At 40.9% G+C, this 24,802-nt stretch overlaps 2 protein-coding genes and 1 long non-coding RNA gene across 4 annotated transcripts; 2 read left to right on the plus strand and 1 right to left on the minus strand.

The window, feature by feature from the left end:
- Nucleotides 1-165: 165 nt before the first annotated feature.
- mettl13 (methyltransferase 13, eEF1A lysine and N-terminal methyltransferase) lies at nt 166-6,862 on the minus strand. 2 transcript variants are annotated; one of them, XM_015971811.3, is made up of 9 exons: nt 6,628-6,862; nt 6,184-6,456; nt 5,629-6,100; nt 5,355-5,554; nt 5,051-5,240; nt 3,020-3,172; nt 2,692-2,904; nt 2,466-2,597; nt 166-584 (listed from the first exon to the last, which is right to left on the minus strand). In XM_015971811.3, the coding sequence occupies exons 1-9, from the start codon at nt 6,778-6,780 to the stop codon at nt 301-303; spliced, it is 2,070 nt and encodes a 689-aa protein (XP_015827297.1). In that variant the 5' UTR covers nt 6,781-6,862; the 3' UTR covers nt 166-300. The 2 variants fall into 2 exon arrangements, with proteins under 2 accessions (XP_015827297.1, XP_054586040.1); XM_054730065.2 differs by lacking the exons at nt 2,466-2,597; nt 2,692-2,904.
- A 95-nt stretch (nt 6,863-6,957) lies between these two features.
- Nucleotides 6,958-8,449, plus strand: itpa (inosine triphosphatase (nucleoside triphosphate pyrophosphatase)). Its single transcript, XM_015971812.3, has 8 exons — nt 6,958-7,063; nt 7,207-7,264; nt 7,341-7,405; nt 7,481-7,554; nt 7,638-7,669; nt 7,755-7,867; nt 7,936-8,012; nt 8,168-8,449. The coding sequence occupies exons 1-8, from the start codon at nt 7,010-7,012 to the stop codon at nt 8,298-8,300; spliced, it is 606 nt and encodes a 201-aa protein (XP_015827298.1). The 5' UTR covers nt 6,958-7,009; the 3' UTR covers nt 8,301-8,449.
- Nucleotides 8,450-10,175: 1,726 nt separating this feature from the next.
- LOC139071433 (uncharacterized) lies at nt 10,176-14,035 on the plus strand. Its single transcript, XR_011521317.1, has 5 exons — nt 10,176-11,203; nt 11,666-13,241; nt 13,324-13,562; nt 13,657-13,868; nt 13,951-14,035. It is a non-coding gene; the product is annotated as an uncharacterized lncRNA (long non-coding RNA).
- The last annotated feature ends 10,767 nt before the right edge of the window (nt 14,036-24,802 follow it).

Here is a 24,802-nt window from a genome sequence, read left to right on the forward strand (position 1 = left end):
CACTGACCCACTGCCATTTAAACTCTCACACGGCTACTACGGGTAGGACCCCACTGCAGCTCTACAAACACAGCAGCTAGAGCCAGAGGGAGCTCTTCAACTGTAAATAACACTGCTGCATTCTTTACTCGTGAGGGAGTGTGCTGGAAACCAGAGATAAAGGACTGAGAAACTCATGTGTATATTTAATAGTGATTTGACGCAGCCACTCCATCAAGTACCCACATTTTAAATGTTTGATCATGCACACACTGAACAAAGCCAAAGCTTCATGATTTTAAAACCCACAGAACACAACCTTTACTCTACTTTCAGGTCTTTTAACATCTCTGCAATGTCGATATGGGGCCTGCATTTAGTTTGAGTCCTGTCAGAGCACAGAGTGCTCTGCAGATTCTTGGCTGCCTGGCTCAAGGATGGAAGGATGTGGGCGGTGTCCTTTTGTTCTCGGCAGCACAGGAGAACTTCGTTGATTTCCTCGGCCATCTTTCGAGAGAGAACGCTGGGAAACATGCTCCTCACGCGCTCAAGAACAGTTTTCCTCAGGGCTGGGTCACGACACACGAGGTTCAGCATAAAAAGTCCTGGAAGGGAGACATTTTGGATGATGATGACGTTGTTGAAAAGACTCAATCAAATGATAAGCAGTTTATTGTGCAATTATTTTACTTATGCCCTAATTCTGGCATTTACTTTCACCATGATACTGACATGAACTCAAAACATTCTTGCCTCGTCTTGCCTACGTATTTTCAGTTGCTACCTCTTTCCTGCATTCCAAAGTTGCGCAACATTTGAAAAATAAAAAGTATTTTTTCTCACAGCACATAAGACATAGCAACATCTGGGATACCAAACAATGTACTTTTTTACATTAATGCAGTCCTCTTTAAAAAAGAATGCACTCCGTTAACTCTGGTTTCCTAATTTAATTTCTTGCCCACATGTTTATATCAGATACTGAATAAAGATTTTTTTTAAATGCAGACATCTGAAAAATACCCCCATACACAAACAACTTACCAAGTAGTGTTTCTATGGATACATTGTAATTTCTTAATAGATATTCTAGTAAGAGATAAACTTTGTCTTAATCCATGTGGATCTATGACTAATTCAACAGGTGAACTAGTAGTAGCACATTCCATGTCAAAAAAGGTGAAATGTTACTACAGATAGATAGTGACCCCACCAACATCGGTGGTTGCTCTGACACCCAAACATGTCAACAAAGGTTAAAAACAAGCTCTATTTGCTCTGTGTGTAAAGAAGAACCACAAAAATGAAAACGTTCAGTGTGACTGTTCAAGCTGCCTTTTAGTGAATGAAAATGGACCATGTGTGTTTTTTTTTATTGCTGTAATTATACACTTACTCCAGGAGTTCTGGGTAATTACAGTTCTGTATCTAACCTTTATTTCTACAATCCTTGAAAAAATCCTTGCAAAGCAACTGAACTGGCATTTACAAAGAAATAATCAGAGTAGTTTCTGTCAGGATTTGAAGTTCATCACAGCAAAGAAACAGCTCCTCAGTGTTGGACTTAACTGATTAATTGATCGATTGATTACAACGTAACAGAGGCTTAAGCATGATATAATGATTAATGGAACAGCATTAAGTCTTATACTGTGTTATTTATATTTGTTCGTATTAATTCTGAATCACAAAAATAAACACAATAAAGAATGTGCAAGAATCCGAATTCTAGACCTGCTGAAAGAGACAGAGGAAAGAAAACTGACACAAAAATACAACAGAACCAAAATTTCACTGATATTGCCAACAACATGATATATAACAGTAACAATTGCTGAAACACACATGGTAATAATTCATAGTGCATGTAGTGCCGACCACAGCCCTAGGTCAAGTATCAAAAACGCCTGAGTACATCCTTGTGAGAGCACAACGCTGCTGGTTCCCCTGTATATGCATGTTTAGTGCAAACTTAATTACCTGTGATTTTATAATTGACTCAATCTAATTTACTAAAAATGCATTTAACTGACTGAAAATCTGGACCTGAAATAAACTGATTGTTGCTTTTGTGCTGCGCTTTGAGTTGGATTTTTTGTGAAATAAACTGAACAGATTTCCAAACTTGGCTGATATGCATATTGTAGAAAAATATAACAAGTGCTTCTCTTCCATCTGTTTCCCTGAGAATCACTCTTTTGTATTTTTTGAACATTTTTGAAAGAAAATGACACATCATTACTAACCTTAGATTGTTCGACCTTAACTTTTTCTGAACGTTTTGCAGGCATGAAGGTAACAGAATAGCAAATTAAATTAAGTAGACCGCAAATAAACAAATGCTACAATATATTTTGTCATTTTATCTGCAATAAAACAATCAACAAAGCAACTTTAGGAATTTTGTCCTTGTTTAGTTAGTTTCCTAAATATGGTTTTTCCAAATTAGGAATTTAATGTCAGTTTTAAAATTTATCATCATTTACCTCTGGCAGTGAGCAAGTCAAAAACTTTCTGCAGAATGGGGGTTTCTACGAAGGCAGCGGGAGGACAGCTCATTCCCAAAGAGCTGTCTTTACTGTCAACATCAAACATGATGACATCAAAGAAGTGACCGCCTACACAAAGAAGAAACACAAGGGTCACATCTTGGTATTAATAGATTAACTAATATATATCCTCACGTTTATTAGCTTCCCTCCCACAACCGACCTTCTTCCTCCAGGGCACAAATGCGCTCCAGGCCATCCCCAACAGTAACAGTCAAATGGTCATCTGGTCTGAACCCAAACCACTCCTTTGCCACCTCCAGGACAACAGGGTCCAGTTCTACAACCTCGATTGATACATTGGGCACAAAGTCCCGCAGAAACTGAGGCAGGCCTCCCCCACCAAGCCCCACCAGGAGCACTGATACAGGAACATCTTAAAAGATTGGGAGGACCAGATCAATGCGTGTAAATAGGAAGCATTCTGCAGTCTCATGCATGGTGCACAGTAAGTTCTCCTTTTTGCACAAAATCTCAACACACAAACACACCTTTGTTCTGTGGCATGCCCACCCCAAGGACAGTAAGCCCAGCCACCATGACTTCATGGTGAGCACAGCAGAGGAAGCCACTGTCCACTGACAGAGGAGGTGGAGATGTGACTGCCGTCTTCACTTTCTTTTTGTTCTTCCTTTGACTTGATGCTGCAGGGACACAAATACTCATTTACTCTACCTCCTCATACGTTATAGTAAGCTTGTTTGTAGCCGAAGACTATGTAAGTGATGACTATAATTTAAAGAGCTGATTATTTCTTCTATGTATGCAAACATCTTTACAATGCTTACAGACACTGGTTACAGTCTACTATAAAGAACCCACCCTGCATGGTCATGTTCAAGGTTATGTCCATTTGCAGATTTACATTAAATCAGTGCAAAAGTTATACAAATGCACATGCTTGCAAAACCACCAAATAGCTTAAGGCAAAACAAATTAGGAATTTTTTTAAGTAACTTACAGATATTATGACTGATTAACATTTATTTTTGTCCAGTGAAATTTATATTTTTCAATGTTTTGACTTTTCTTTTTACTTTGAATGTTTAAGATTCTGATCCTTCTGTAATTGACAGTTTGTTACAATATTAACAATTTTTTTGTGTTTCCATTTTGTGGTTACTGTTTTGTGAAAGATCAATAAATAAATAAAAAAAATAGTCATTTTAATCTGCACTAAAGCGTCCAGAGATATGAGAGGCTGCACTAATAGATTTATACAGCAACCTGGAGGGGACAAACCAAACAACTACTTTTTCACAGAAATAAATAGAGATGCTCGATATTAGCTTTTTACCAATATCTGTTATTCCAATATTGTCTGACTCTTAATTTCCAATACCAATATAAACAAATACCAATAAATGCTGAGTCCCCCCTTGTAAAAAGAGAGAAAAAAAATTAGGTTACTAACATTACATTTCTCCAATCATTATTACTTAAATTTTAAACATTTTCTGTGCAAAAAGACTACTTCAATTTAAGTCAGTAATAGGAAAAATGCCATATTTATTTGTCTCCAACAGCAGCTGAATCTCGTTCTCCTTTAGTGTGATGCTAAGTTGTGTTTATTAGTAAAGTATTTTTTATTTCTGTATATTGCATTTACTGTGATAAAACATTTATAAACATCTTCAGATAGAAAGGCCGGTCTTTGGTGAAGATTCTTACTTTTGTGGTTTGTTAGCTGTCTAGCTACACATAGCTACATGCTTCACACAGGGCAAATATCTGCTTCACAAGATGTGCCAAATATCTAAAATATCTCAAAAACTGTCTTATTTTTGCATTTTGAGAGGGAGAAGTAGCTGAAGAGTTTGATGTACAATATGTGTATGGTATGTAAAGGTTGGGTAATTAAAGAGCAAGTCACTCCAAATCAACTTTTTTTTGCTCATAAACTAAATAAATGAGTCTGATCATGCTGTAGACATGTACAGTCAATAATTCGACACTTTAGTGCATCTTAGTTCAGGTTTAAATATTTTGCCTATAACTGTCAGTGTTGCACTATCGTCAGGTAAAAACTGCACTGCATTTGAATTTAAATCTGCCATCGCTATTGGCTAAAAGGTACACTATGATGTTAGATGGTACATTATGATGTCACAATGTTGTGTGTGTGTGTATTTGTTAGCAGCTCTGCCCTCTCGGTCTGCTAGGCTACAGCCTTTGTTGCATTTTTCAAACAGGAAGTGGGAGTGGAGTAAGAATTGGGTAGGGGTGACTTGCTCTTTAAATGACTGAAAACCGATACAAATGTTTTTTGATATTAAATTTTATTGCCAATATCGGCCAATATTACTGGTAGACCAATAATACTGAACAACCCTTGAAATAAGTAACAATTAACATTCATATGTGTGCTTTACATTTTATGATATTTTTGCTGTTAATTTATAAAAAAAATTTTTTTACAACATTGCAAGGAAAGACACAGGAAAGAATGACAAAAAAATGACAAAAACTTCCCTCTGGGATTAATAAAGTATCTTTGAATTGAACTGGATTGAAAAACAAACCCGTGTTAGATGAGACGAGTCGGCTCTCCGACTGAACGAGGGCAACATTTGACAGGAACACAAGTCGACGATAAAGTTCTCCATCTTCTCCTCTGACATTCTCCACACAATACTCGCCACTGAGCCGACTCACACCTCTGCTCACATCCTCTCGCCAACCGAGGTCACCCCCCACTGACAGAAACGGCACCTAAACAAGAAAAGGTCACTCAAATTAATATCCTGATGTGCTTGGTGTTATTGCACATTTTAATCTTTTGAAAAGTAGTTCTAAAATAAATGTTATCGGCCTAAATGTGTTTACCTGCTGGTTGGTTGGCATACACGGTGGAGCCAGGTCCATGACCACAGGTGAGAGCTCTGACTGGACAGCTTGCATGTCTGTGTACTCCTGATTTCTGTGCATCAAAACAATAACCAGGCGCCGGAAGTTTGCACTGGCTGCCAGCTGCTTCCTGCCCTCAACAGAGCTATAGAGCCAAGCTGTCTCACTCCCTTGTGGAACTGGCAAAACAAACGGAAAGAATAAGGTAAGAGGAAAAAATACAACTATTGCAACAAACAAAATGGAAGCTCACCAATAAATATAGCAAACTGGTTGGATCGTGGCACCTTGGCTCCAGGTGGACAGTCTTGCACTGTAAGAGTGTATCTGGGCAGTCCTGTTTTGACGTGGCAGAGAGTTAGTGAGAGATTTGAGCCAGGATCAGTGCTTGTGCGGAGCCGCTTCCTCAAAACAGAATAAGCCTGATACTCTCTCACAGACGATAACAGTTCATTAACTTGTGTGTGCCGGACAGGGGCACCATCATCCCCAATACACATCTCAAGAATGGGCATAGGCATTGGCTGACGGAATTTAGTGCAGACTAGGACGAAAATGGGCAGAGCAAAGGAGTCTTCCTCTTCAGCACCTCTTTCCTCCTGCAGGCAGTGGAGTCTCACCGCCCATCCAAGCTGAACAAAGTGCTCCACAGCTAACCTAATCACGCTCTCCTGGGCCAGCGTCACACAGATGTACCTCCCTCCAACACAGAGAACACGGCTTACCTGCAAAATCAAAAAGTACAGTAAGAAACACACTAGCGTCCGTAATAGTGATTCGCTGTTTATCACATGAGATGATTTCTCACCTCAGTGAGCATTTTCCCAGCCAACACTCCTTCCTCTTGTGACGCCATAGCATCCAGGGTGCCCTTGTCCAGAGCAGCCTGGTAGCTGACATCCTCATATGGAGTCTGAGTAGCATCCACCTGATGGAAAAGCAGGCCAGGCCTTCGCTCTGCATTCCTCTGGCTCATATGTGTCACCACTGTCTCACTTATGTCTATATTCATCAGATGTTTGTAGCCCACGTCATACAGCTGTTCGCTCAGCTCAGAGTTACCGCAACCAACCACCAGCACCTAAACATGCAACAAAAGACAATAAAAATAAAATCACATTTCATGACAAGAAATTAGCGCACTGACATATAAACAAAATGCTGTAATAATATAAAGAATAATGATTACTGTTCAGTTAATTTAAGTCTAGAAACGCTGCACTGAATTGTTTTATGCTATGTCACACATCACCTTATCCGTCACTTTGATGTATTTGTGCAAGACGCCGCACAGTTTGTTGTAGTCTCCATACCACTCAAAAGCCTTTTCTCCGCGCTTTTTAAAGAATTTCTCCCAGTATTCAGCTGAGCTAAACTCCTCGGCGGTTCGGGGTAAAAGACTCATTTTTACGTGTTTTGGTTTCTACTCTCCAGCACGGTTTTCACTCCACATGGCACCGAGCTCACGTTTCTACCCGGACACGGTTCTTACTAGTGCCTACGGGTGATTGGTTAACCTTTGTAGGCGGAGTCATATACTGCTCGCTGATTCGCTTAGACACTAAGAGCGGATTTTATTGGTTACTGCAAAGCTGCAAGGTCCGGTTGTGTTAGTTTTCCGGGTGATTTTCATCATGGCTGGTAGAACTGTGGTATTTGTGACTGGAAATGCAAAAAAACTCGAAGAAGTAAGAATTTTTATCCTGTTTTTCATTTTCCTGCTTTGTTTCGTGGCTACCCCAATATAGAACTTATTACGTCATTCCGGGTTCTGCTTGATATTTCTGAAAGGGGAACTGTTCCATTTTGTTCTGGTTCGTATGTGTTTTAGGTTGTTCAAATACTCGGAAACAAGTTTCCCTACAAACTAGTCTCAGAAAAGATCGATTGTAAGTACTCAGTGTGACACCACATCTAAAATGTAAGTTTATTGTAACTAAAGTGTCTTCTCTTTTTTCTCCTAAGTACCCGAGTACCAGGGAGAGCCAGATGAGATTTCTATTCAGAAGTGTAAGGAAGCTGCGCAGCAGGTACAGTATTTTAATTTGGAATGTTCTTCAAGAACCAGATGCTCTGTGAAGTAAAACTTTGTTTTTGTCCTTAAGATTGATGGACCAGTCATAGTAGAGGACACCTGCCTGTGTTTTAGGGCTTTGGGAGGACTACCTGGTCCTTACATGTGGGTACAGTTTATAATAAAGTATTAAACTGCTAATGCGCTCAGATTGGGATAACGAGTTGTAAACATGTTTATGTTTGTAGCAAATGGTTTCTTGATAAACTCAAACCAGAGGGTAAGTGATTAAATAAAATGTACATCTTGATGTATAACAAAAAGTTTTTAAAAATCTTGTTTTGGGGTCTGACGTTGTGTTTTAGGTTTGTACAAACTTCTAGCTGGGTTTGAAGACAAGTCAGCGTGGGCTCTCTGCACCTTTGCGTTCTGTGCTGGTAAAGATGAACCTGTGCAGCTGTTCAGAGGGAAAACAGAGGTCAGAATGACTCTTTTCATGTTCTGGTTTGTGTATTTCCTGCTTACATATTCATTGTGTTGTTCCAGGGACAAATTGTGGAACCAAGGGGGCCAAAAGACTTTGGATGGGACCCTTGTTTCCAGCCAAATGGATTTGAGAAAACGTAGGCACACTTACTTAACCACTAGAGGGAGCCAGATGATAACACACTTTCTCAGAGCTTAATCTGTGAAGCACCATGGCGGTGATTCTACCGTACATTTGTTCAAATTACAGCATTTCTTTTTCATTCTTTTCTTCTTCTTTTTTAATCTCCAGTTACGCTGAACTTCCCAAAGAAGTAAAGAATTCAATCTCTCATCGGTATCGGGCGCTCGCTGCTATGTCCGAGCACTTCTCACAGGCCAACAGTACTTCACCAGAGAGCAAGAAGATAAAGGAGGAGGATTAAACACTCCTCAATGAAAATTATATAGCAATATACGTGTAAAAATTAGAGTAAATGGTTTAAAACCAAAAGATTTTTGTTGCAACATTAATCTAAGTTTGAGGAGGTTCTGCATGTTCTTTTCAATAAAGTATCTGTAATTTTTAAACTAATGCACTTATCTTCCTTCTTACATTTAGATGTTTTTAGCTTCTTTTCTTTCAGCAATAACACGTGGTTTATGAGAAATTATTAGAAGTTGGTGGAGGCTTCTTCAAGTTTTGTTTTGATCTAGAGTACAAACTCAATGGTAACCTTTTGAATTTTAGTTTCCTGGGATTGACAGAGATAGACTTGGAGAATACCATAATTCATGAACTGAACAGCTCCAGGGTCCTGATGAGAGCAGCAGACTATTCCGTTGCTACAGCTGGTCCTTGGATTTGGCTGAAGAAGCAGAATATTGTTCTGACTGGAGTCCAAAGAAGTCTTAGCAGGGATTTAGGAGGAGTTAGTCTCTGAAGGGGAGAGTGGGGTGACCATTAGACCAAGCCCCCACAATGCCTCTCTAAAAATGGTCCCAACCCGGAAGTAAGAAAAATTGCAGTTCCACCCTCATCCACTAGGGGCTGGTGTCAGAAGCGAGCAAATCCTCATTGACTCCCATGTTAAAAATGTCGATTTCACAGCAGAAATAAACATGTTTACAGCCTGGTACCAGAACATGTTTTTTGTCTAAATTATCTAGTTTATACTCATGACAACTCTGAGGGGGGTGAATTTTTTTCTCACTCTTCTGTTTAAGTGTATTGAAAGCCTAAAATTCGGTATAATTAATGAGCATCCGACCCACTTGACCGCCGCCTCAGACCCACGTGACCACAGAGCTAGCTCCGTTTAAAGGCCTCAGTACAGCCTCGGCCCCTCCTGGAAACTGTTTCGGGATTTTGAGTCTCTGTGCTTGTGAACAAGGCCGGATTAACCATATGGGCAACTGGGCAATTGCCCAGGGCCCACAAATTCTTAAGGGCCCAGGGCAGCAAGGGCACGAGCAAATTACTGTATCTGTAATCTCCCGCTTTATATTACCGTACGTCCTGTTTTCCCCGGACATGTCCGCTTGTCACTCTGTCCGGGATGTCCGGGTTCTTGTATTGATGAAAATGTCCGGCTTTTCATCTAGGAGCAGGGATGGGGAAGCTGTATATACACATTCAGGGGAGCTGAAAAAAAGTTTTCTACCTATATTACTATATTATCATTCATGGACTCTTTTCAGCAGAGAGCGGCAGAGCGATGATCGGTGCGCAGCGCTCCAGGCTGCTGCGTCCAGCGCACGGTCCATTCTCAAAGTGGCGCAGCCAAAAAACTATAATTAGCACACGATCGTTAATGTCCGCACATGTTCTCTACTTTCTGTCTTATTTGTGCTTGAAGCGCTCTGCCACTGCGGAGCTCATCACCTGTGCTGCGGTGATTTCACCTCACTGACGCATCGAAACGCGCTCTCCGCTTTGCAGTCAGGAGATCCCTTTGATCTGCTCAGAAGTAACCGATGAGGTGAAAAAGTAAGAATCCAGGCAGCAGATTTTCTGGAGAGTTTAGAGGAGATGCAGGAAGATGAGAGACAGACAGGACAGGAAATAGTTAAATAAAAACAAAAAAACAAAACAAAGTGTTGAAAAGTAAAATGTAGGTAGATTTATCTCTACTACACGTTTTTACCTGTATAAAACAATAAGTTAAGCACATGTCATATTTATACATCTGATACAATTCAGATCACCTTCACAACTCAGTCACACACCCAGGGCCGTTTCAAGACATTTTGGGGGCCAAGGCAAAATTACCCCCCCCCCCCCCCACACACACACACACACACACACCACCACCACCACCACCACCACTACCCCATAACGGGGCTCCCCAGAAGCCTCTGTGTAATCCATGCCCTCTCCAGTAGTGTTAGTTATATGGTGTTTATAAAAGCCCCTCAGACATTACTGACATGTTCTAATATTATCAGATGAAAAACTAAATTATCAGACATGCTGTCTCATCTGCTGCTTTTCTAAACTTGTTAAAAGTAACAAAACCATCCGAAAGCCACTATTTGTGGATTCTCTGAAAGTTTCCATGGAGTGTGTGACAACTTATTTTTTCATTGATCCTATCGTCTAATCTCACAGCTGAAACAAGCATCCTTAATAATCTGTGCACAGGAAGCTTACCGATGGTGTAGTAAAACAAAAGGTATAATTTATTATTAATAAAACCTTGTTGCAGCACTAGAGCAGAAAAATGAGATTTTGCAGTAAATATGCTAAGTATTTATTGTTTTAGAGCCCTTTTATTGGCAGAATCTGATATTAATTTAGTTCTTACAAAAAAATGGGTCCCAGCGTGGTTTGTGTGGCGTTGCCATAGTGTGACGTCATAGGCACAGATCCCCTGTCCTCTTGTTTGGAAATGGAAATATGGTCACCCTGTATTAAACAAACTGTCTACCCGGGCTTTTGCGCTGCACAGAGACTGTTCGCTTTGAACGTCAGTTGAGAGTCAGTCTCTTGTAGACTGACCAATGAACAGAGGGCATCAAGTTAAGACTCTCTCCTCATTGGTCAGTCCACACAAGGTGGGTCAAAGGTTACCCTGAGCGGGTTACGTGAAGTCAGGCATTCAAGTATTGAGTATATTTACTGCATATTACAGTAATATATTCTGTATGTGACCATATTATGGTGATCCTTGGGTCGTGATGATGGGGCCCTTGAATATTGTTGCCCAGGGTACAACGAAGTCTTAATCTGGCCCTGCTTGTGAATTCTGTTTTGGATATTATTGGTGCAATTGTTGGACAAAATGACTTGCAGTGGTATTAATTGCACTAATAGAGCGTCCAAGGAGTCTCCACTTCATTTTTTTCGGTAAGTTAAAATCTATATTCGTATTTTATGTCACTGCTGCCTTTAAACTAGCTGAGTTTACCGAAGTAGCTAGCTAACTATAAGTTTAACATGTAGCATGTACTGTTTAACCATGAAATTTAAATGTAAAATACGGTAAAATAATTAATAGGGCATATTTAGATGGGTAATATGGTAAAAGATCAAAATGGGTTGAAATATGACGGAGCGCTAAGAGGGAGACTTCTGTGTCCATTCTTCCATCCGGTAATCCCCAGCGGTCAGGCCGGGCAGCCTGACCGATCCGGCGCCTACTTGCTGCGCCTAGCTGCTGCGTGGTCTGACCGCTCGTGGAGTTTTTCATGTCTGACTAACCGCATCTAATACTGTATTACGGCGTGAGCGCAACAGCGACAACTTAATATCGATGTGTAAGCAGCCTGAGTGGTAGGGTGTTTTCATCTGAACCCTTAAAATCTTCAGCAGGCTTGGAGTGACACCTGTGTCCATTCTTCCATCCGGTAATCCCCAGCGGCCAGGCCAGGCAGCCTGACAGGTGCGGCGGCTAGTTTCTGCTCGGGCTGACCGCTCGTGGAGCTCTCAGAGACAGATCTGACCGGAGAAATACTGCAGCTCGGTGAGAAGTCTATGGGGCCTACAGCGTTTCCCTTAAATCCCACCGCCACGCCGACAAGATCCCAAGTTTCTTTGTTTTTGTTGGCGCTGTTTACCGAAGAAGCAGCGGGAACTAATATGTTGTCGCTTGTGATCACAGCCGGCGGGTAGCAAGTATGTACAGTCTATGATTTTACCGCTCCCTCCTGCAGTCTTCCCCTATTAAAATTTAAAATGTGTAACTTTATGTATTGGGATGAATGACTAATCTTCATGTTAAACTCAAACGTTAGGTATTTAGGGGGGAAAACAAAATAATAAACATTATACAGATGTCAAATAAATCAAACTGTAATTAAACTATATATTTTCAAAGTCTCGATTCTGGATAAAATCCAACAACATATGCTTTATAAATAAACACTACACATGGCTTTTACACACACACACATGCATGCACGCAAGCACATTCACTCACTCACACACACACACACACACACACACACACACACACACACACACACACACACACACACACACACACACACACACACACACACACACACACACACACACACACACACACACACACACACACACACACACACACAGTGATCTGGTGTACCAGTGTGTTCATGAAACCAAAGAAGTCCAATTGCCTTCTTTAAAAATCCATTTCATGTCATACTGAACAACTGTTGTATTTGATTCTAATTTTAATGATTCTGTTTCAGGTGGAAATGCTGTGTGATTCCTGTGTCCTATGGCCCATGACCTGTGTCAGCCTTGCTGAGTTCTCTGTAGCAAGGTTTTCTGATGCTTGTGGCGGTTCCAGAGTGCACCTGATCCGGTCTAACACTTCACATCCCAGCACACGCACGAACACATGCTAGTTGATGTTTGTTGTTCATAATGTTTGTGGTTCATGGTTTACATGTTTATAGTTGTTCATCCCACGTTTTCTTGATGTGACGAAGTGGTAGGGATGATTTCCCATTCGTCCCTGTAATTTATTTCTGTAGTCTGCTGGCACTGTGATGGGGGATATTTTAACTGAAATGTGTCTTAGTGTGTCTTTATGTGAAAATGTTTTTTTGTATTGTAAAAACAGTTTTGTCTTTTGTTTATGTTAACATTTAGGTACCTTTATGTGGATGTTTATTTCCCTCTGGATTTAATGTTGGAGCACTGATTGGGGTGGATTGTTTGCAGGTGTGATTTGCTGGGGTATTTAAAGGAAGCCAGGTGGAGGCTTGGGGAGTTTTTGTTTTTGTTATGTGGTGATCTGTAAAAGGAAAGAGGTGAAATAAATGCAGGAGAAGCATTTTGGCTCTCTGGAAAAATGTCCCTGTGCTGCAGTTTGCCTCTAATACTTTCAACTTGAAGACCTTCTGGCTGCTCTACATTCTCACACTTGATGACTCTTCGAAATGTTTCTTCACAGGTGCAGCTGCTGGTTGCTGTTTTTATGTTGGTTTGCTAGTTGTATTAATTTTTCTCTTATTTACTTGTTTATCCTCTATCAGCAGTCTTTATACCAGATTGGTTCAGCATCTACATTCAATATTACTCAAGGGGAACCTTGTACACATTAAGGCTCCTTGTCATGAGCCGGGGTGAGTACTCCTGTTCTCTTAACCATCTGTGAGTCTCTTGCCAGGAGAGGGAGTGGCCCAGCCGTTCCTGGTCAGCAATCAGCGGGGTGCTTTCCTATTTAAGGTGGATGGAGGACACAATTCGACGCCGGAAGATTGCCTCAGTTTTGGTAGTAACCAGCCACTCGTGTTACCTCTAGTGTTCCTAGGATTAATGTTATGTCGTAGTGTTTTTGCTCTTATATTGGATTTACCATTCTTCAGGATTCCTGTCGACCTCATTGGATACTGACCTCTACTCCAGGATTTGGATATTCAACACACGGACCTTATCACCACCCTCCATAACCCACCTCTCATCTCACCCAGTGCCCCATCCACCAGGACGCCCCGCTTCTCTCCACCTCTGCTCCCTCTCCTGCACTTCCCCGGCTCTCTACCTCTCCCTCCTCCAGCCAACACATACACGCCCCACAGTAAGTCTGCTGAACACCTCTGCCTGCCTACAATGGATTTTGAAACCAGAACCTATGCTCACCTGTGTTCTCCCTCCTCCAGACGCTGAGCTGTTGTTGCAGTTCCAACCACAGACTTATCTGTGCACCTTAAGTTCCTCCTTATAAATAAATCGTGTTTTCCATCAGTTTTTGGTCAGTGTTGTATTCTGCATGTCTTGGGTTAAGTACCTTCAAACAGGATTTTTAAACCAAGTAAAGTTAGTAAAGAACACATTTCTATTGTCTAAGAAACTGTTGGGATTTAAAATGGGCCTGTTGTACAAATAACTTGTAAATGATTATTCCTCACTTTGTAGTCTTAACCAAAGAAATTCCAGTAATTGAGCAAAAACATTTATTTTTTTACTCTACGTTTTATAACACAGGGCACAAGGTGTCGGCACATTAAAAAACAAACAAACCTGGGCCCAGAGAGCTGCAGAGTGAGTGTAACGTTGTGGTTTGAAGGAAGAACAGTTCAACAGTGTAATGGCTAGTAGATAAATTACATCATCAACACATTAGCTATAACAGTCAGGGATATGTTTATCCTGTTTGCCTGAAAATCTGTCCTAAAGGCCAAATTCAAAAGCAGCGAGGCTCCCACCTGGAAGTCTTTCACTGCTTTTGGAGCTGGCTTTTAAGACAATCGGCAATATTAGTTAAAAATATATCATTTCTCCTGTTAGTGAAATGAACTCTGTCTGACAAAAATATCCCTGGACTGTCATGTCTGATGTGAGAATGCACAACAACAGCACCATTTAAACTAGAAATGAAAGTAGCCATTACACTGTTGACGAACCTCCGGGCCTTCTCAATTTTGGCAGGTTTTACACCTGCCCTCCATCTACGCCTTTGGGTGATGGACGACATGATGATGGTCATATGAGGGTGGAGAAAGTGAAGCCGGTGCAGGTCCTCCTTCATGTTGACCAGCTTCACACTGCTGACCACCCCCATGTCATTGCTGCCGCAGTGAATGATGACATCCGGAGCTGCTCTTCCATGCCTGGAGTGAAAAAAGGGGAGAAGGTCTTTCCACCTCAGTCCGCCCCAACCGAACCAGGAGACACAGACGTCAGGGAGGCCGAGGGTCTCTGCAGCTCTCTGGGCACCCCGCCTCACGTAGCTGTCTCCAATAATCCAAATGGCTATGGAGAAAAAATAACAGGTTTGTCATAATTGTTTAAAGTACAAAACCATACATGAAGTGGTCAAGACAGGAACTTACACTTGCTGCGTTGTGTAGCTGATGTTGGAGACACACAGGCTGCCATGGTGACCTTTTAACAGATCTAAGAAAAAAATGTAATAAAAGAATGAAACTTAAAAACTCCCAGACCTCATTTCAATCAGCTATGGCTGATTTATTGTTTGGATCACAGTGAGTTACACTAATTCTAATATATTTTTATTTCTATTACACATACATACTTTTTAACTGTTATTTTCACATGACTGTTCTCAGGCTCTCTTGTTCTGGTTCTCATGATAATAATTCCGTGTCTTCCAGTAAGTTATCTTGTGCTTACTTCATCTGTGTAATGTCTCTTTACTTTTGGTGAATTGTACCGAGTCCAGAATAAAGGCTAGTTGGCTGTACAAGATACAAACAAGTATTACGTTTTGGAAATATATGAAATGTATTTAGCCTGCTAATTTATCCAAAATACTAATAACTGCCATATTTTCCGGACTATAACTCGCACTATTTTACATAATCTGGCTGGTCCTGCTACTTATACTCCGGAGCGACTTATTTAACAAAATATGTAGGCTACACCGCGCTGCTGCGGGCCGACTCCGACCCGCCCAAGAATGAGTTCCCCTGTCCCGCTGGGAGGGTTTCAAACACCAGCATCTGTTGGAACCTGTGGCGGGGTGCTGAGGGCCGGCTCCAGCCCAGGAATGAGCTCTCCTCGCCGGCCGGGAGGGTTTGAAACACCGCCATCCTCTCCTCTGCTGGCTGTTGTTCATTCTGTTATGGTTACCGGTGCTTGTGTTGCGATGTGAAACGCTTGGTCTCAGATTTTGAAAGAAAGATAATAAAATGTCCCCCCAAAATACGACTTAAATATATTTTCTCTTCTTCATTACACATTTAACCCTTTGATGCATGAATTATGAAATCTTCAGCCATGATTTTTTTAACAATTTTTTTCATTCATCTTTAGGTGTGAATGAAACAAATTTCAACAAATATTTTTTGTAAAATTTTATAATTTACAAATAATTTATTACAGGTCCACCTTAGTGGACCACGTGCATTCTGAACATGAAATATGTTGGCTTGACTTACTGAAGTCCAAATGGAGGGGCTCAAATACAATAAAGTCTTCAACAGCTGTGCTTAATAGCAAAAACAAATAAATAACAATTTTGAGTACCTGTCCACTGTAGTGACCATCATGCACCAAAGGGTTAATGGCTGGTGCGAATCAGGAGCGATAGCCCGGAAGATACGATACTGAGAACTTGCTCAAAGCAAAATGTTTTCATTACGGAAATAAATTATAAACTTACCGATTCAATACTTTTTAAATCCAGGTACTTTTCACGAACAGGCGCCAAAAACCTCCACCTAAACTTCGTGTGAGGTTCACGTCCATGGGTGTTCCACAGTTAGCTCCGGTAGGGTTGAAGCTAGGTGGCTACATCCGTTAGCCCGGCTCCCACCTCCGAGTTAGCTTTGGGTTAGCCAGGGTTATTATTATTTTTTTCAAAACTTTATTGAAGGTGAAAGTATACAATCAAATTGCATACAATATTGAACAAAGATGAAACATATGCCAGGGGGTGTACTACAGAAATGTTACACACATCCAAATAACTTATAGGTGGTGCAAATAGATACAGTTTTTAAAGCTTTTTTGTTTAGTGATCCACTAATCAATTTTATGTAAGATAGAGTGTCACTATAATAGTGCTTGAAATTTGGTTTTTGGTTACTATATTTGCATTTGTGGAGATAGAATTTAGCTAGAATAATTAACAAATTTATAACAAAGTATACACCTTCCTTTCTGTGCTTGCGAAAAAAACAAAATACAACATTTTCCCATTTTAGAACAAAGTCCTTGCAGAGCTGTCCGATAATAAATCTGCTAAAGTCTTTCCAAAACGTTGTAGCATGTGAACAGATCCAGAAGAGGTGCTGAACGGTCTCAGGGTGGCTTCCACAAAAACAGCAATTCACATCAATGTCCCTCTTAAACTTTGTCATATAGTGATTAGCTGGGTAACACTTATGAAGTATTTTGAATGAAACTTCTTTGACCTTATTTGTCACAAAATACTTATTAGGAATGGTCCATACTCTTTCCCAACTGATGTCAGTGACAAAGGAATTCCAATAAAAAATCACATATGGAACAGATAAGGATTCTCTCTGAAATAAAGCACGAATATTCCTATTACTGTTTTTATGCTCGATAAGACAAACTTTTCCTACGTATGTGTTCACAGGGTCGGGAAGAGAAATAGGTGGTACAACTGGTAGAACACCTTTAAAAAGCATTCTAACACCCATAGGTATTGCAGCAAACAGTATGGCATATTCTTTGGGAGTTGCCGGAAATTTATATGTGTTTAGGAGTTCTGTGTAAGACATAAGCTGTCCATTAGTATTATACAACTGATTCACAAAAATGATCTGTTTCTCAACCCAATTAGAGAAAAACAATGACTTATTTTTATACACTATGTTCCTGTTATTCCAGATCAAGTATGTATGGGGAGTAAAATTATGTTTATAAATCAGTGACCAGGCTAATAGAACTTGTTTGTGAAACATTGAAAGTTTTTCTGGAAGCTTTCCTGCATTGTAGTCACAACCCAGGATAAAAGTTAGACCACCAAATTTAGAGAAGATATAGTGAGTGTAACTGTCCCTGAGACAGTTAAAATAAAGTTGTTTATTTCAAATGTTTCTGTGATAGAGAGATGCTTAATTTGGTTCATTTAATTACTAGATAAGATGATAAAAGTGTAACATTGATTTAAAAACATGTCTAAAATATGTGATTACAAAATATGGGTTTGTTAAATATGTAACGTGCTGTAAAGTTTGTATGAGGTAGTTTGTAATGGTCACATGATCAGAGTTTGTTTGACAGCGCTACCATAGCAACCATAGCATGGATACATGGCTACAGATGCGTCTACAGCCTCGACGTTAATGTCATTCTGCATGTGGTCCAAGAGGCGCACACGGTATGGTTTCATGTATAATGTTTGTATAATGTTGCATATGTGTTCTACACTGGTAATGAGAGGACATTTTTGTGATTCATTATTGCGCATTTTCTTTCTGTTCTGCGAGACTGTTTATGGACAATGGTATGAGAGACTGATAAGTTCAAACCGTTATGGTGTAAACTTTGTGTTTCTTCAGTTTTCACGGTGTCTGAAGAAAATAAGAGAGAGAGAGAGAGTGAGAGAGCAAAATAAACATCCGAAGACATCAGTATGATGCGTGGCCATTCTTTGTTGGACCCCTGTAGTTGCAGTGAAAACGTACCGCCAACGTGCTTGGAAGTTCAACGTTAGAAGCAGTGAATGTTCCAGAAGAAGAAAAGAAGAAAGGTTCTTGACAGCGCAGTGTGTGTGGTTCGAGAACACAGCGGAAAGGAGGCTTGCAAACTCGAAAAGAGGAAACATCATTATTGGCGCTTTGGACGGCAACGACCACGACTTCACCAATAGAGGGCGACATTGACCATCATAAACTACAGCTCTGCAACCGTCTGCAACTCTCTGCCGTTGCACACAGCAAAAACTGTATAATCCCCCGTCTTCAAGGAAAAGATAACGGCTCTGCAGTCAACGTCAGGTTGGGCTGTGATATATCCACAGCTGTTAGTAAAGTTTGGAGAGTCTATTAATATAATAATTTATTTTGTATGAGAAAGGTACTGAGCTAAAGGTAACCAGCCTGTCATAGCCAAACTGTTCCCCTTTAATTTACAAGTGGTGTTGTTTAAAGTGTTCTAATGATGTTTAAGAGTTCAACTTAAAAGAAGACTAACAAGGGGTGTTGTTAAGCAAATTGTTGCAAGAATCAGATTGTACTGAGAATTATATGTTTGCCAGGATCGCATATACATATAGCAACGACTTGTTATGCAGCAGGTTTGCTGAAACATGTACAATGTCAGTAAACACAGAAAAATCACATATTGAAGAATACGGAGAACAAATCGATTCCCTTAAGGAAGAGCTAAGTAGATTGAATGAACAATTGAAATTACAGACTGATGATGTTGAAAGGGAGAAATTGGAGTTACTCATAGGTGATATTCATGCTAAAATAGAAATAAAGCAGAAGCCTGCCGCTAATACTTCAAGACTAGAGCCCAGGAAATCCTCAAGGGAGCGAAAGTTAACACCCAAAATGTTAGAAATTAAGCAACAAGAGTTTTCTCAGAAGGAGAGTAAATTTATCAAATTATATGAAACCTGGAAAGAACAAGTTAAAGCTACACGTTCCAACTTAAAGAAGAGTGCTCTGACCAGGAATTAGCTGACATGATGGATACTGTCGAAGGGCTGGAGTCACAAGTGAAAAATACATACGAAGATATAAGATCGCAGGCAGCCCCTTCTACTGAGACTAGAAGAAAAATTGATTCCTGCACAGCAGTAACAGCGGACTTGATGAGAATACTTAAAGTACGTATGAGTGAAGTGGGGATAGAAGAGTTTGATGCTAAGGCAGAAAATGCAAGACTTCACATGGTGCTAGACAGAGAATATGCTCAGTCAATATTTGGGACTACAATCTCCCGACCTTCAGTACGTAGCCACCGCTCAAGCTGTTTATCGGAGCAGCAAAGCATCAATGTAAAAAAGGCAGAGTGTGCTGCACAGCTTGCCGCGAAGCAGGCCGAGATAGAAATGGAGGAGGCTATTGCTACACAAAGGCAAGAGCTTAAAAGACTAGAAAATCAGCGAGATCTTCAGGTAATAACTGCAAAGCTAAAAGCTTATTCTCAAGCAGATTCAAGTGAAGTCTGTGGAGAAGTCAAAAGTGCACACAGTGAGGTAGTCAGTTGTCCTCCATTAGCTCCTGAAGAAATCGTACCAGAGCAAACCTACAAGAATAATAACAATGAACAACCAAACAATAATAACAATGAGTCATTGTTAATGCAAGCATTGCATGACACGATGGTCCTCACCAGACTTCCTGCACCTGAACCTCCAGTCTTCTCAGGGGACCCACTTAAGTTCTTAGAGTGGAGCACTAGTTTCAAAGCTTTGATAGAACGACGATGCACAAATCCAGCCGACAGGTTGTTCTACCTACGCAAATACATCAGTGGAGAAGCACGGTCTGTATTGGAGGGAAGCTTTTACAGAAAAGATGACCAAGCATATGACCAAGCTTGGGAAGCTTTGAATGCTCGGTATGGTCACCCCTTTGTAATTCAGCGTGCATTTAGGGAAAAACTGAACAACTGGCCAAAGATTGGTTCAAGAGAGTCACTTAAACTGAGACAATTCAGTGATTTTCTGACAGCCTGCAGCAATGCTATGCCATACATCAAAGAACTGCAGGTGTTAAATGACTGTGAAGAGAATCAAAAATTGCTCCGAAAACTTCCTGACTGGGTGACTTCTCGTTGGAATCGTCATGTTACGGTGCAGTTACGGCAAACAGAAGAATATCCAAGCTTCAAACAATTTGCTGACTTTGTTACACAAGAAGCGGAAGTTGCATGCAATCCCATAACATCATTTAATGCCTTGAAACACACTGAAGCTAGAGACATAAAGCGTCCAAAGGCTAATGCATACATCACAAGTGTGGAAGCATCAGACAGAACAACCACAGGATACAGCAAAGTGGAGAACAATTCAAATGAGGCTGATATAGAAAGAAAAGCACATGCTTTGCCATCAAACTCAGTCACATGTATTTGCTGTGGAGAAAGCCATTCTATTCACAAATGCCAGACCTTTGCTAAAATGTATGTGGAAAACAAGAGAAAGTTCATACTTGAAAATAACCTGTGTTTTGGCTGTCTCAGAAGAGGACACAATTCCAAAGACTGTAAGCGCAAGGCGACTTGTGGGGTTTGTAAAAAACACCATCCAACAGCTCTTCATGAAGACCGTCCAACAACTGCAGTGAACACATCATCACATAGAATGCAGGCAGAAGAAAACATATCTGCACTTTCTTGCTGCATGGACAAAGGAGATGGTGGGAGCACATCCATGATAGTCCCTGTGTGGGTTTCTTCAACCACCACTCCAGAGAGAGAGACCTTAGTGTATGCTTTATTAGATACGCAGAGTAGCAACACTTTTGTAGATCAAGAGGTATGTGAGGAGATGGGGATGAGTTTAGAGCCAGTGAAGTTAAAGCTAACCACTATGATGGGAAGAGATTCCATCGTTCAGAGCGAAAGGGTTAGTGGGCTCAGAGTTAGAGGGTTTTACTCCAAAGTCTTTATCAACTTGCCACTTGCCTATACCAGAGACTTCATCCCACTTGAACGTTCACACATTCCCACCTCTGAAACTGCCAAGAGATGGAAACATCTAACCAGAATAGCACAGGAGATGCCCGAGTTAATGGATTGCAAGGTCGGGCTGTTAATAGGCTACGACTGTTCTAGAGCACTGGCACCACGGCAAGTAATCGCGGGAGGTGATGAAGAGCCATATGCAATCAAGACAGACCTGGGCTGGAGCATTGTTGGCAGTTCACAAAAAAATGGCAACATCAACAGAAGTGACAGGCCTGTGCCATCGCTTATCTGTTAAGGAGCTTCCACCTCTGACACCAGCCACCATCATCAGAGTACTTGAGTCAGATTTCAAAGACACAGCTCCTGGAGAAAAGAGCATATCACAAGATGACATACAGTTCATGCATCTGCTAAATGAGGAAATACACCAGAATGCTGACGGGCACTTAGAGATGCCACTTCCCTTTAAGGCACGCCCTCAGCTGCCAGAAAATAAGCGTCTGGCTCTGGTGCGACTTAAGCACCTGAAAGGGAAGTTTGAGAAAACCCCCAAATTTAAGGACGATTACGTAAGGTTCATGGACAATGTCTTCAAGGAAGGTGATGCTGAAAGAGCTGAAGATGATCCCAGAGAAGGAAATACGTGGTACATTCCACATCAAGGCATCTATCACCCAAGAAAACCAGAAAAAATCAGGGTTGTGTTTGACTGCTCTGCAAAGTACAGTGGCACAGCTCTGAATGATCACCTCTTGACCGGACCGGACCTCATCAACAGTTTGACTGGAGTACTCTGCAGATTTCGCCAACACCCTATTGCAATAATCTGTGATGTAGAGAAGATGTTTCACAGATTTCATGTGAACAGAGAAGACAGAAATTACTTGCGATTCCTGTGGTGGGAAAACGGTGAAACAAACACAGAGCCAAAAGAATATCGCATGAAAGTCCATCTTTTCGGGGCAGCATCCTCACCAGGCTGCGCAAATTATGCAATGAAGTATCTTGCGAGCCAAAATGAAAGGGAACATCCGACAGCAGCCAACTTCATCAGAAGTAGCTTCTATGTTGATGATGGGCTAGTCAGTGTAAAAACTGTGAATGCAGCCATTGAACTAGTGAGAGATGTGCGGAAGGTGTGTGCGAAGGCAAGATTACGGCTTCACAAATTCATATCCAACAACAGAGAAGTCCTGGAGTCAATTCCAGATAGTGAACGAGCTAGTGGAGCCCAGGATGTGGACATCAGTCATCATGAACTCCCAGTTCAGACTGTGTTGGGAGTAAGATGGAGTGTAAGCTGTGACACCTTCTCCTTTAAAGTTGCCCTGGAGGAGAAACCAGTATCACGACGGGGAATTCTTTCCATTATCGCCTCTGTGTTTGACCCATTAGGCTTCTTGGCTCCTTTCCTTCTAATAGGAAAGAAAATTCTACAGGAAATGTGTCTAAAGAGCATTGGATGGGATGAGCCACTGCCTGGTGAATTGAAGCCACAATGGGAGAGTAGGGTCACTGATCTGAAGAACCTGCAGCAACTCCAAATCCCAAGATGCTTTGTACCTGAAAACCTTGGAGAAGTCCAAAGAATAGAACTCCACCACTTTTCAGATGCGAGCAGTCGCGGGTATGGTCAGTGCTCATGTGTCCGGGTGATGAGTGAAGACAGAGTGCATTGCTCCTTAGTCATGGGCAAAGCACGAGTTGCACCCACGAGAGTTGTTACCATACCAAGGCTGGAATTAACAGCAGCAGTGGTGTCTGCAGCAGTCAGCAGAATGCTAAAAGAGGAACTGGAGCTCAAAATTGATCAAGAGTATTTCTGGTCTGATTCACAGGTGGTTTTGGGCTACATTAACAACGAAGCCCGCAGATTTCATGTTTTTGTTGCTAATAGAGTGCAAAGAAGCAGAGAAGCAACTGATCCAGCACAGTGGCACTATGTTGACACCAATCAAAATCCAGCGGATCACGCTTCCAGAGGCCTCACAGTGGCAGAACTGATCAGTTCAAATTGGCTCACTGGACCTCATTTCCTGTGGGAAAGAGGGTTTGTCACACCAGACTCAACTCCAGACCTTCTGGTAGGTGATCCAGAGGTCAAAACGACACAAATACTACAAACAAGGGTAGTAGAGGACAGGAACTTCTTGGAGCGACTCAAAAGGTTCTCAAAATGGCATACAGCAGTAAATGTAGTTGCTAGGATTCAGCATCTAGCAAAAAAAGCCAGAATACAACTAGGAAATTGAAAACTATCAAAAAGAGGGTGAAAGGCTCAATAAACCATCCACTCTTGAACGCCCTATACATAAATTAGTGGTCCTAATAGAGAGTAATTAGAATGTTCCAGTGGAACTTCTGTAAATGTATATGGGATGGTTAAAATATTAGACTTGACTTGCAAGATTGTCACAACTGTTTGGTTCTGAAAATTTCTAGATTTATTCAAATTATTAACAGTTCATAAATCTTAGTAATTTGGTGGGAGTATAACTGTCCCTGAGACAGTTAAAATAAAGTTGTTTATTTCAAATGTTTCTGTGATAGAGAGATGCTTAATTTGGTTCATTTAATTACTAGATAAGATGATAAAAGTGTAACATTGATTTAAAAAACATGTCTAAAATATGTGATTACAAAATATGGGTTTGTTAAATATGTAACCTGCTGTAAAGTTTGTATGAGGTAGTTTGTAATGGTCACATGATCAGAGTTTGTTTGACAGCGCTACCATAGCAACCATAGCATGGATACATGGCTACAGATGCGTCTACAGCCTCGACGTTAATGTCATTCTGCATGTGGTCCAAGAGGCGCACACGGTATGGTTTCATGTATAATGTTTGTATAATGTTGCATATGTGTTCTACACTGGTAATGAGAGGACATTTTTGTGATTCATTATTGCGCATTTTCTTTCTGTTCTGCGAGACTGTTTATGGACAATGACATGAGAGACTGATAAGTTCAAACAGTTATGGTGTAAACTTTGTGTTTCTTCAGTTTTCACGGTGTCTGAAGACAATAAGAGAGAGAGAGAGAGAGCAAAATAAACATCCGAAGACATCAGCATGATGCGTGGCCATTCTTTGTTGGACCCCTGTAGTTACAGTGAGGAATAAAATTCCAAATGGAGACAGGATTTTTAAGAAAATGTTTTGCCCAGTTAATTTTAAATGTGTTGTTTAAGGTAGTGAAGTCCAAGATATTGAGTCCTCCATGTTGATAGTCGTTCATTATTACACTCTTTCTAATATAATGTGTTTTGTTTTTCCACAAGAAGTTGAAGAGCATTCGGTCAATTTCCCCACAAGTTCTGTTGTCCACATGCAGAGATATGGCAGCATAAGTCAGGCGAGACAAACCTTCTGCTTTGGAGAGAAACACTCGTCCTCTTAAACTTAAATCTCTTTGTAACCACTGATTTAA

This window comes from Nothobranchius furzeri, chromosome 8 (assembly GCF_043380555.1).
Source record: "Nothobranchius furzeri strain GRZ-AD chromosome 8, NfurGRZ-RIMD1, whole genome shotgun sequence".
Lineage (NCBI taxonomy): Eukaryota > Metazoa > Chordata > Actinopteri > Cyprinodontiformes > Nothobranchiidae > Nothobranchius > Nothobranchius furzeri.

Coding starts and splice junctions, on each gene's coding strand:
- itpa (XM_015971812.3), top strand. CDS start 7,010: ATGGCTGGTAGAACTGTGGTATTTGTGACTGGAAATGCAAAAAAACTC. Junction 7,064..7,206: donor ATGCAAAAAAACTCGAAGAA/GTAAGAATTTTT, acceptor TATGTGTTTTAG/GTTGTTCAAATACTCGGAAA. Junction 7,265..7,340: donor AGTCTCAGAAAAGATCGATT/GTAAGTACTCAG, acceptor TTTTCTCCTAAG/TACCCGAGTACCAGGGAGAG.
- mettl13 (XM_015971811.3), bottom strand. CDS start 6,780: ATGAGTCTTTTACCCCGAACCGCCGAGGAGTTTAGCTCAGCTGAATAC. Junction 6,457..6,627: donor ACATCAAAGTGACGGATAAG/GTGATGTGTGAC, acceptor TTGCATGTTTAG/GTGCTGGTGGTTGGTTGCGG. Junction 3,173..5,050: donor ACTCGTCTCATCTAACACGG/GTTTGTTTTTCA, acceptor GTGTCCCTGCAG/CATCAAGTCAAAGGAAGAAC.